The 12,830-nt window shown below is 38.3% G+C and overlaps 1 protein-coding gene across 7 annotated transcripts in view; it reads right to left on the bottom strand.

Annotated features, from left to right (window-relative positions):
- Positions 1-12,265, bottom strand: part of RRAGB (Ras related GTP binding B) — a 38,093-nt gene extending 25,828 nt beyond the window's left edge. Inside the window, exons 1-5 of one of the 7 annotated variants that reach the window (XM_038587542.1) lie at positions 12,179-12,265; positions 10,698-10,731; positions 7,451-7,550; positions 3,076-3,159; positions 1,126-1,192 (exon numbers count right to left, since the gene is read on the bottom strand). In XM_038587542.1, the coding sequence (XP_038443470.1) occupies positions 1,126-1,192; positions 3,076-3,159; positions 7,451-7,550; positions 10,698-10,709 (263 nt within the window). In that variant the 5' untranslated portion in view covers positions 10,710-10,731; positions 12,179-12,265. Of the gene's footprint in view, positions 1-1,125; positions 1,193-3,075; positions 3,160-7,450; positions 7,551-10,697; positions 10,732-11,583 lie in introns of all 7 variants that reach the window. The other 6 variants (XM_038587539.1, XM_038587544.1, XM_038587541.1 and 3 more) reach the window with 6 other exon arrangements.
- Positions 12,266-12,830: the final 565 nt, after the last annotated feature.

Here is a 12,830-nt window from a genome sequence, read left to right as displayed (position 1 = left end):
TCTTGTACTTTGCTATTAATTAGCTGTGTGACCTTTGGGAATTCTTAGTATCACTGTACTCAGCTGCCTTACCTGCAAATTTAATGATAATATCTTAGGGCCTAAAACCAAGAAACTGGGACTAATCTCTTGAAAGAGATTACAGAATTAGAAAAATGATAAGGAGGAAGGATTTGTATAGAGAGAGCTGCTAGAGCATCAAGTGACCCATCTGATAGCAATAATGGGTCATTTTCTTCTAGAATATTTGGCTATTTCATTATTCTTTCAACAAATAACTCATTGAGCCCTTGTTCCATGGTTGGTTCTATGCTAGGAGCTAGTAAACACTGAGCTAACAATAAATTTTGTGAGGAACTTTGCTATGCACCTATATGTCATTTACTTAATCATTAAAACAACCCTATCATTTAGTATCATCATTATCCCTATTGTATAGATGAAGAAACTGGCTCAGAGAGTTTAAATGATCTATATAAGATAACACAGCTAACAGAGCTGTGCTACAAATCCCAATCTAACTCCAGAGTCGAGGGTCCTAACCACCATGCACTACACACTGTTGCTGCAGCATGGAGACACAAATAGCCATAGGGTAAGGAGCAATACCTACATATAAGCACAGTGAATGTGCATTTGTGATGGAATACTCTAGAACTACCTCAGCCATGAAAGAAAAAACTGTTTCCTATCCCTCCAACAGTTGGTAACTCAGCTAGAGAATATATGGTTAGGGCTGATCCACAGTGCTTAGATTGCCTGGAGATTGAAATAATAAAGAATGAGGTGATATGGTATGATGGCTAAGAGCTCAATATTGGTATTATGCCACTTGAGATAAAAAAAAAACTAATTTCTTCACCTGCAAAAGAGGGAGATAATCTTTCCCATACTACAGATACCTAGACACAGCTTGTGTTAGTACTGATGAAATATGTCAGAGTAGGCATTTTCACAATTACATAAAAGTCAGAGATCTTTATTTAACCAAGTGCCAATTCTGAAGCAATTTCTATCAAATGTATCTATCACAAATGATAGCTACTGTAATGTATTTTCCATGCTGATTATACTAGATGCCATGGTTACTGCCACTGGCCCCACAAACAAGCAGATAGTACTTACCCACCACAGTCCCACAGGTTCAATACCAGGTTTCCCAGAAATCGAACATGAGAATGTTCTACATCAACTGGAAGACAAATATGACAAATCTAGTAATTGTAGCATGTAAGGTGAATTTCAAAATAAGCAAAGAACTAACCCATGGAATTTAGAAGGACCAAAGTGGAGTGAAATGCTCAAAGCTACAAGGTGACTTTCAGTTTAGTAACAAGGTGGGCACCTAAACTACTCTGAGCTATAGAACTGGCTCTCAATGTAAGTCATTTTACATTTTGGTTTAGTGCTTAGAGCAGAAACAATCTCCAATTATAATATTGATGTTAAAATTTCAACATGTAAGACAGAGACATATACCATGTAATAGCTCTTTACTAAACCGCCAACACCCTCCACAAAAATTTAAACTATGACAACAAACACCAAATACAAAACAAGCATAAAACATAACCTAACTTGTTCCCTCTACTGGTTTCCCTATTTCAGTTAATGACCCTATCATTGTCCCATTTCAGGAGAAGTGGTTATTTTTGACTCTGTGTTCACATTCATTGCTATTCCTTTGTAATTTCTCGATCCACTTGTTTTACAACATGCCACTAACAATAAGGAAGGCCTTTACTTCTTAAGCCTACACAACTACAATAGCTCCATAATTACCTCCCACCAGGAAGCCTTACCCACTTTACTTCATCCTACAGGCTACTCTCAGATTCATCTTCTTAACACTACTTTGAACATGTCACTCCCCATTCAAAAATCTTTCAGTGGTTCCTCCATGCCTAGAGGGGGGCATTCAAGGTCCTTCAAATTTGGCTTCCAATCTACCCTTATATTCCCCAGTGAGTCACATGAATAAAGACTTTTGTTCCAGTCCAATTTGGTTTATTCATAGTCCTCCCCAACCCCACTACCTCCCCAACACCCAATATACCTTACATCAGGGGTCGCAAACTTGCTAATATGGGCCAGGCCAGTAAATTTGCAAAAGCAAAGATGACCATGTACAGAAAGTAAACATCCATCCGAGAGGATGATAGAGTGGGTGGCAATGAGTAATTCTAGCTTATTTGTCAGGCAGGAATGTGGGATCAAGATGATGTCTTTACATCTTTCAATAGTAGTGGGAAACCATTTTTTTATAGAAACTTTTACATATTAATAATTAATTCCAATTTTTCTAAAACATTGTACAGGTCAAACAAAACATATCTGGAGGCCTTATCCAGTTTATAGACTGCCTGTTTGCGACCTCTGCCTTACACTTCCCTCCCCACTCTATACTTTGCCTACTCTGTTCATCTGCCTAGAAAATCCTCCCCACCTTTCTTTTGAAGTTATATTCATCTATTAAGACCCAGTGTAAATTCACTGCCTCTAAAAGCCCTACCTGGCCACCCCCACTTACCGTCATCACTCCCTCTGAATTCAATCAAACATTTATTAAGCATCTACTCTCTGCCAGGCACCAAAAATCACAAGGAGGAATAATGAAAGTTCTTATCCTGAAAATTTCTTAAAGTCTAGCAATTATCATTTTTACAATTTATTGCAACAATCATACAGTGGGGTTTCTTCTATTACTATCTTGAATCTATTGCTTAAATTGACTGCTATCTAACTTTTGTGCAATTTTATCTTCTTATAGCCTAGATCATAAGCAGCAAAGCATTAAAACATGGGCATTAAAAAAAAACATGGGCATTGGAGTCAAACAGTTCTTAGTTTGAATACCAGCTGTACCTCTCTCTGTGACCTTGGGCAAGTCACTTAACCTCGAGTATTAGCTTCCTTCTCTATTACAAAAGGTGGAAGACATGCTATTGACCTCACAGGATTGCTGTGAGGATTGAAGGCGTTATTATACTTAAAGTGCCTGGCACGTAGTAGGTGCTCAAACTACTTCCCTTCTCCCCTTACTTCCCCCTCCTTGGAAAAGGAATCATATCTTACATGTCTTTGTATTTCCAACAGAGTCTACGAGAGAGTAGGTGCTGAAACTGCTATTAATTTGAAGACTATGTAAACGGTCTAGTACTAAAAAAAAAATGGAAAGAAGTACTACTGAGAAAGGGAAAGACAATAACAAAAGTGACAGGATTCAGTGACTGTTTAGATATGAAGCACATGGGATAGAAATCTGGTTTCTACTCCCATATCAAAGAAATTGTTCTCATCAAATGACCAATGGCCCATTACCAAATCCAGTGGACATTCTGGTCCTTGTCTTACTTTCTGCAGCATGACACTGTTGACTACTCTCTTCTCAAAAAATTCTCTTCTCTTGGCCTCTGATATCATACCTATAACCTCTCTGGTATATCTTCCTATTCTTCTTTCTGTCCCTTAAATGTTGGTGCTCTTCAGGATTTCACCTTTGGCTACCTACTTTTCTCTATACTTTTCCCCCAGGTAAGATAATCTATTCATGTTATTTTATTTACCTTTTGGATACTGATAACTCATAAATGTTTATCTCTAACACAGATGTCTCTCTGCCTTTCTGAAACATATATTGAACATCTTCACTTGAATAATGCATAAGTATCCCAAACTCAGTGCATCCACATATAACTCATCTCCCCATTTTTCCTACAAAATCTATTCTTCTTTAGTCTTCTCCATCTCAGTGAATTTAACCAGTTGCCTTAGCCAAAACCTTATTTTGATCCTTGAGTCTCTTTCCTCCACTATTCCATGCAAACCTATCAACAAGTCCTACTGACACTATCTCTTAAATACCCAAATGCATTTGCTTCTGAATATACTACCACTACCCTAACTCAAGTTAAGATCCCATCATCTCTTACCTAGTCTACTAAAATAGTTTTATAACTTGTCAACTTGTTTCTATCCTTGCCTCCCTCCAATCTATCCTCAATATTAGATATAATCATCTCTCCAAAATGAAGATTTTACTCCATTATTCTTTAAAAAGAAAAAAAGTCTCTGTGCATATTCACATATGTATACACCCTGAAAAAAAGGCCAGAAGGACAATCTCAAACTACTAATGGTGGTTGTCCCCAGGAAGCAGGCCTGAGAATGAGGGAAGGAGCAGACTTTCTACACTTCTGCAATGTCCGAATTTTTCACAAGTTTTACTTTTGTAATTAAAATTGAAAATTAAAAATAATAAAATCTGACATGTCAATTTTCCATTTAAAATTCCTTATGGACTGCTACCCATAGAGTTCAAACTACTTGACTTAGTTTATAAGGCATTCTATGATCTAACCACCATGCTCTGTCTTCCTTTTTAGTCTCATGTCTCCTGTATGGCCCTCTGGCTCTCCTAATCTTCCTGTCCTGCTGTCAAAAGAGCAACTGAAAAGAACTAGAACAGAGCTTTAGGAAATCACATACACTTATGGAGCAGAAAGAAGAAAATATTTTTTAAAGGGGTAGACATGGTTAAAGATAAAGGAAGAAAACCAGAGTGATAAAGCATTAAATAAAAGCCAAGGAAACAGAGAATTTTGAGAAGGTAGGAAATCTGGGAGCTGTCAACAGTGTTTGTGACTAAAATACTTCATAATCACATTTTTATTGACAAGTTTACTATTCCAACAAACAGATTTTAACAGCCCACTAATAAATTAATTGTATCATCATTTTGTACCCTTACCTCAAATTTTAAAACACAGTAGGCTCTAAGTTTAACAAAATATAATTGGATTTTTTTCAGCAATGACAACTAGAAAACACTAAAACATTAAAGGTAATATATTTTAGAAGTACTCTTTTTGCTAATTTTAAAGAAAATTAGCAACTGCATTAGAAGGAACAGTAAATAAAAATCAATGCACTATATGTATTTTCAAATAGTCTATAAATTTAGCAGTAGAACCCAGACCTTTCTTCAGCAATGACAAATTAGCTAATGATACATTAAAGCAATAAATCCAACATATTTTAAAGCACACTTTTACTACTTTTAAGGAAATACAGTAATTGTTATCAACGTATATCAATATATCAATTAAGACAAAAGCCCCGTCTTACTCAGTGCCTGGCATACAGGACGGTCCAGAAAAGCACTTGTTGAATAAATGGGACTGTTTAAATGTATAGGGTTCATATAATTTGCAAGATTCTGTTCATAATTTTTTAATGATGCTGCTAGATTACTTCAAAACTATTTCAAGTAGCTTGAACAGTTCTGAAATTTGGGTTGCATAACTATTCACTAGACTCAAGGTAGTAAATCAACTCTGCTGATCAGCCAAAAATATAAATTGACTAGAAAATTGACTGTTGCTTCAGTAAAATGTACAGAATTTAAAACACAGAGAAAGAAATCCTCCAGGAATGGTGGCTATGGCACAATGGATAGAGCAGGAGCATAGAGCGACAATCCAGCTCTAACGCCTGTTAGTTGAGTAAGCTCAACTTCCAGGTCATCTATCAAAATGAAGTTAACATAACAACTAAAGTAAATAAAAAAGCATATAATAAACAGAAGCTTCCTCTAATCTACTAAAACCATATGACTATTAGATCCAGATTTTTAACTTGGGAGAATAGAAAAACAATTAAAATCTAGCAAACCAAGATATAAAGAAGTTTAGACAGGTACTTTCTAGAAGGAAGTCTCTCAAGGCATGACAGGCTATAGGATGCTGTCCTGACCAAAATTTTTGAAGAATGACTTAGATGAAAACTAGATGAGATGGTTATCAAATGTACAAAATGCACGAAGCTAGGAAGAATAGCTAACATATCAGATGAGATAATAAGCACATAAAATGAAAATAGATCTAATCTCTTTTTCTACAGATAAGGAAACTAAGGCCCTGAGAAATAATGAGTTTCCCTGGACTTCACAGCTAACAAACAGTGGGTATAGAACACAGGTGCTAAAACAAAACTGAATAATTCAATAGAGATAAGAATTTATTCTTAGATTCAAAATATTAGCTGCACAAGAATCAGAAAAATTATGTCTTAATAACAATGTATGTGAAAAGGATTTTTTTTAGTATGACTCAGAATAATTAAAGCCACTCCAAAAAATAAAGCATAGGGGACTACACTGTGCTAACAGCAGCGTGAGGCCTAGAATAAGAGATATAATAGTCTTACTCTGCCCTGATCATATCACACTTTTATTCAAGTCTCAGCACTTTTAGAAAAATACACATTCAAAGTCTTTAAAATGTTTCAAAATGATGTCATATGAGGAATAAAGGGAGGAACTGGAGATGTTTAAATTAAGAAAGATAAGATTTGGGAAGCAAGGATGGCTAGGATAGACCAAGACATTAATCATACTCAAATATTTGTAGAGACTCAAAGGAACAGAAAGTGGACCAGCTAACAGAGATAAAGGAAAAGAGATCCAGGGTTCTAACTAAGAAATAGCTTTCTAACCATTAAAGCTGCCCCAACTATAAGAGTATATACTCCAAGCACTTTATGAACCAAAATGAGGTCTCCTTCTTTATATCCAGGGTATAATGCAGAAGTTGTTTTTAAAATGTTTGTTTTTCTTGGAACCAGAGTGAGATACCCTATGAAGTAGTGGGTGACTTGTCCCTAAAAGTGTTCAAGATGCTAGAAAACCAAATCAGAAATATTTAAAAGCCAGTAGGGCTTTCATCACTGAGAGGCCAAGGACCATAGCAGAATCCAGAAATGCCTGGATGCTATAAAACAAAATGGCATTACAGTATATAGACAGAAGAGATCTCCTAGAAGAACAGATCCACTGGACTCACAGCTATGTAAGCCCAGTTAGCCCATATTAAGAAGCCAGATTTAACATTCAAGCAATAAAGTGCAATGAAACATTTCTCAAGTTAAAGCTGGAACTCCAGTGAGAACATCTATGTGTATCTAGGAAGAGAAGCAGCAGAGTACACATCAAGTTAACCTCCCACCCACAGCTCTCTGACCCAGAATCTACCTTTTAATGAAGACTAGAACTAACTATAGCTTTAAAAAAATCTTAGATTTTATTGTTATGCTTGTTACTACCTATCAATTAATTTCCCTTTCTATAATAAATTAAAAACAACCCCCCTCAAAAAAACAAATAAGCAAACAAAAGGGTCCCTAAGTTTGTTTAATAAAGAGCAGAATAAAAAAAAACAAGTTGGACAAGAGTACCCCATTTGGTAAACAACCTAGAAAGAACCTCCCCAAGAGAGCAAGCAGTAATAACCAGAATTCGGCCACACGCCTCTGAAATGAAAAAAAACAGGGAAAACATGCTCCAAAACAATTCTCTCAACCTCTGCATCCCTAAGTTACTGCAATCAAGTGTTTTATGTACATTATTAATAGTTAAGATCACCTGATTTTACAATAAGATAAAACATCTTACTTGTTGCACCAAGGCGACGTGTGTCTCTGGCAATATAATTTGCAAAGATAATAGATCTCATGCTGGTCTTACCAGACCCACTTTTACCCATCAACAGCACCTAAGGACAAAGTAAGAAGAAACAACAAAGTTAGAAATCTAGAGCAAATCAAATCTAAAGAGATCTATTTCTTTTGTACTTGATGTTTTACTGAAGTGACAGTACCAACAACCTGTTGCAGATACCTATAACTACTAGTTCCCTGACCAATGGTAAATGCAGAGATACCTAAAGTTCCTGGAGCCAGGCACTTACCTGTCATGGGTCACACATATTCTTTGCAATAAATTCACATGAATTTATTATGCTAACCATTACACATTATCATATATTCAGAACTATGTTAGAGAAATAACAACTTGAGGAAATCGAATACTGATCTCTCATAATCTTTTTTTTAATTTTTTTTATTTTTTTATGATAGTCACACAGAGAGAGAGAGGCAGAGACATAGGCAGAGGGAGAAGCAGGCTCCATGCACCGGGAGCCCGACGTGGGACTCGATCCCGGGTCTCCAGGATCGCGCCCTGGGCCAAAGGCAGGCGCTAAACCGCTGTGCCACCCAGGGATCCCCTGATCTCTCATAATCTAATGTGTCATGCACTGAACTACCTGGCAGGGAATTTCATTATAACTGAAAGTTCTTCCCTCTACTCAAGGTCAAACTTTCCACTTCTGCCCTTAATCTCATCCCTTCTACTTACTCTGATTTTATTCATTAACTACTCTGAATCTTTTTTCTTTTTCTTTTTTAAAGATTTTATTTATTCATGAGACATACACACACACACACACACACACACACACACACACACAGGGAGTGGGGGAGAGGGAGAGAGGCAGAGACACAGGCAGAGGGAGAAGCAGGCTCCATGCAGGGAGCCCTACGTGGGACTCGATCCCAGGTCTTCAGGATCAGGCCCTGGGCCGAAGGCGGCGCTAAACCGCTGAGCCACCTGGGCTGCCCTCTTTTTTTTCTTTTTAAGTTTCCCATGGCCTACAAGATCAAGTCCTTAAACTACATATAAAACCTTTCTTGATCTGGCTTTTCTACTCCTCTGCCCTCACCTCCTGACCCTCCTGGCCTAGAACTTACAGAGCCCAGCCATACTGAACTGAATCCCTTTATAACCCTTCTTACTGCTCCCAGAACTCTAGGGAGCCAGTTCTGTCTTTGCTTCATGGTGCACTCTCTGCTAGTAGCTTTCCATTCCTTTTTCTTCCTTCAGTTAAGTTCCACTTATCCCTCAAGACTTGGTTCAGTAACCATCTCCCCAAGAAGCTTCTCTAACCCCAATTCCCTAGGTTGGCTTAGGTGTATCTCACCTCTTTCCTCCCATGGCACTCCTATAGCATTGCAAAGGTCATAATGCACTGCAGTTATCTGGGATTTTTTTTTTTTGTTCTGCTTCTCACAAGACTCTGAGTTCTTGGAAGGGCAGGGAGAATCCCCTTTCTATCTCCAGTGCCTAACATATAACAGATGGTTAAAAATATGTTCATCAAAAGAATAAGAAAGCTATCTAAACAAAGATATAAAACAAGCCAGTTTTTAATGATGAGAACTGTCCAATGGAAAAGGTGGCCTTATGAAGGCAAACAGCCTTCATGTCAACATCAGCACCTAATAAAAACAGAAAACACCTATCAAAGATACCTTACACTAGGAGGGAATTGGTTGAGGTGACTTTTTAGCCTTTTCAAACTTTAACATTTATGGACTATAGTTCCAATTACCTTGCTTTTCAAATGAAGGGGTTACAGGTTGTATCTTCAGTCCCAAGGATTTTTTTTAAAGTTCTAATTACAAATTAGAATACAGGGAATATTAATGAAAGTATACTTTACTCAGGCTCAATTTAATCTAGTCATTTAGACACATAACTTTATCTAAGGAAATGTTACTGACAAGTCAGTCAAAGTAGTTAAAAATTGTTTTATTCTTGGGCAGCCTGGGTGGCTCAGCGGTTTAGCACCACCTTCAGCCCAAGGCCTGATCCTGGAGACCCGGGACTCAGTCCCATGTTAGGCTCCCTACATGGAACCTGCTTCTCCCTCTGCCTGCCTGTCTGTCTCTCTCTCTGTGTATCTCATGAATAAATAAATAAAATATGTTTTTAAAATTGTTTTATTCTTAATCACATAGCAATTTCTGGTATTTTTAGCTATGCTTGTTGACAGCATTTTTAGATAGGATTATCAAGAACATTCCTTTAGGAAATTAAGTTATATAACTGAATTTAAGGGTAAATATGGCATATTTCTTCTGTTTTTTTTTTAACAAATCTTCAACTGCTTATGAAAGAGTAACCAACGATAATTGCGTTAAGCACTAATGTACTTAAGTGCTTCACATTTACTCATTTAAACTTCATAACAACCCTATGAGATAGGTAATATTATTATCTCCATTTTACAAATAAAGAAACTAAAAGCCACAAAGATTTACTCCAGAATTGTGCCCTTATTGATTCTGCCTAAACCCCAAGGTAAGGCACAGTACCATAAGAACATAAGGGAGGGGTGCCTGGCAGCACAGGCATGATCTCAGGGTCCTGGTGATCAAACCCCATGTAGGGCTCCCTGCTCAGTGGGGAATCTCCTTTCTCCTTCTCCCTCTGCCCCTCCCTCTCCTCATGCTTGTTCTCTCTCTCTCTCTCTCTCTCTCTGTCTCAATTAAATAAATAAAATCTTAAAAAAAAGAGCACAAGGGAAGGAATGCTCAATTCCACCTGGAAAACTCAAAGATCTTATATAGGTAACACTTAAGTTGGGTTCTACATAAATGTGCAGGAAGAGGCCTGCAGTGTAGTATTTGTGCATGGCTTGCACAAAATGCAAATTAATTTGTAAATTTGGAGAAAAACAGATTCTCTTTGGCTATAATAGGGTGGTACAGGGGTCACAGATCAGTTTAGTCAGGAACAGATTTTTAAAGGGCATTCTATACTATGGAATCATTTCAATTTTATTCTATGGTTTTGGTAAAGTTATGAAAAGGTCTTAAGTATGTGACTGACCCAATTAGATTTAAATAGTAGAAAAATCAAATCTGATAGCAAAGATGAAGACAAGAGTCAAAGAGAACACATAGAGGATTCCTGTAATGGTCCAGGAAAGATGGTATATATAAACCACAAATATATTTCCTGAATTGTAACTTCTTACCTTTACTTTCATGTATCTGGAGTACGTAATATGTCTTACCTTTTTCTTCATGGCTGTATTTGGTAGTACCCACCTGCAGATATAAACCAAAAGACAGTTTCCAGGGTCCATTGCCTTAGATTGGAATTTAAAAAATAAATAAATGTGGAGGTACAAAAGAACATGTTTAGCACAACAGCTGAGTACAGCTGTGTGTATGAACTCAGTTAAAGTGGCTCTTGTTTTCCTAAATTATAAAACTGGGTTCAAGCTCCCTATCCCCTAATTACAATACTCAGGATATGACTCCTAAGACGACTAGCCTAGTAATATAAATGAGCGAAAAAAATTCAAGATTCAATTTTTTTTACCATCCTAAAGAATTTATCAAAGTAACATATACAAGTGCTTTAATAAGCCAAAAAATATTACCTTATTTGATTGTCCTCTATTATTTTTAAGTTAGCCTATTTTTAAAATCTGGAAGTATGTTTAGCCAGCTGTCCTTCCAAGTCAGATTGCACTCCTTACAGGTACAAGGTATACACAATACAAATCTCAAATTCAGGTACAAAGAGGCACTGAAAGCACTTTTCAAGCCACTGTTCTCTGCCCCAGAAATACCAACCTTTTCCCTAGTCTTATCCTCGACATGATGTTAAATCTCCTATACTGATAATTCAAAGGAACTCAGAACTACCTTCTCAAATAGAATACCCCCCAAAAAACCTCAGGACTGATATCAAGCCCACCCCAAATGCTGTTTCTACCCAGTTAACCGCCAACCAGTCCTCTTGCCAGTTTATCCTGTCACCAAAAGCATGAAATCAATCAACCTTAAGGGTAAATGAAAGCAATTTATCATAGGTGGGGTGTTCTAATTCACAATATTATCTTCAGTTAGAACCCACCGCCTTTCAGGTTTGACATAACAAACTTCACCCACCCAAGCGATCCTTCTGGTTCCCCTATGGGAGGATCCATTCTTGGCCCCAGATTCTCTTTCTCCGTTTTTCTCTCAGAGTCAGATTCTTCCATCGTGCAACAAGTCCTTTCCAGTTCTTTCTAAACCGCAGTACTCTTTTCCTTTCTTTTTCTTTTCCTTGTTCACACCCTCAGTCGCCTATTTTTATTGCCTGTGGCCGCTAGGCCTGCTCTATTCTTGCCTCCGCCTTTGTCCACTGGGGGACTGTTTTCCCCACGGTTACCTTAACCTCTTCGAACTTGGCCTCAAGGCAGAGCCGATTTGGCCAGCTCAAAGGCTAAATGATTTGGTGGTTCAGAGGAAAAGACGGGGGATGAGTGGGAAAGGGGGAGGGGTCGTGTCGAGTTTGGGCCTCAGGCCCAAAACGCAAAGGTGACTTCCCCCGCAAAGAGGTGGGGACGGCGGAGGTGGCAGAAAGAGCAGACCCGTGCGGTAGGCACCAAGAGCCAAACGCTTCCGCCGGCTTATTGTTACCGAGCCTGGTCGCCGGAGAGCGTCCGCCGTTAGCGGCAGTTACAACCTAACCGCCAGCCCTGCAGGATCCCAGGTACCTCACCGCAGGCACGGACTGCAGGACAGGATCACGTGGGCACCTGCCGTAAACCCGGACTCCGTCACGTGACTGCTGCTACCCAAGGGGCGGGTGAACTGGGAAGAATACCATAGAGACTGTGCGGGGGAAAGATAGAGTGCCGCCAGTCGCCGTCATGTGCTTCCAGCTCTCCCTAGGCCTTGAGCCGGTGGGGAGCTAGCTACCAGTATTTAGTCGCTTTCTTAATGGGCCTTCTTGGCCCAGCCTGTCAGGCACACAGAATTAAAGGGGAAGTTTTCAATTTCAGAACTTAAAGGCTAGCCTTTGAATGTGTGTGTGTGTATGTGTGTGTGTGTGTGCGGTGGTCATCGTGGTGGTGGTGGTTTTTAACTGCTATTTTATCCTTAACATTTTTTGGTGAGGAAGGCCAAGCATTGTTTTTGTCTTCCTGTTAAGTCTTTGTATTCCTGTTTTTTATTACTAGTTCCTGTAACCAGACTTGTAATGAAATGAATTAATATATCCAAAGTGATTACAACTGTATTCTTCCACATACTAAGCACACAATGAAAGTTATTGCTGGGGCCAGGGATTTGTTGGGAATTTTAGGACACATATTCATCTCCCCACTTGTTTAAAACTGGAAGTAAGGTAAATAAATTCTCATAGATCACAG

The sequence above is a fragment of the Canis lupus genome, chromosome X (genome assembly GCF_011100685.1).
Source record: "Canis lupus familiaris isolate Mischka breed German Shepherd chromosome X, alternate assembly UU_Cfam_GSD_1.0, whole genome shotgun sequence".
NCBI lineage: Eukaryota > Metazoa > Chordata > Mammalia > Carnivora > Canidae > Canis > Canis lupus.
Note: the sequence above shows the minus strand (reverse complement) of the source record. Positions and strands in the feature narration are given on the sequence as shown.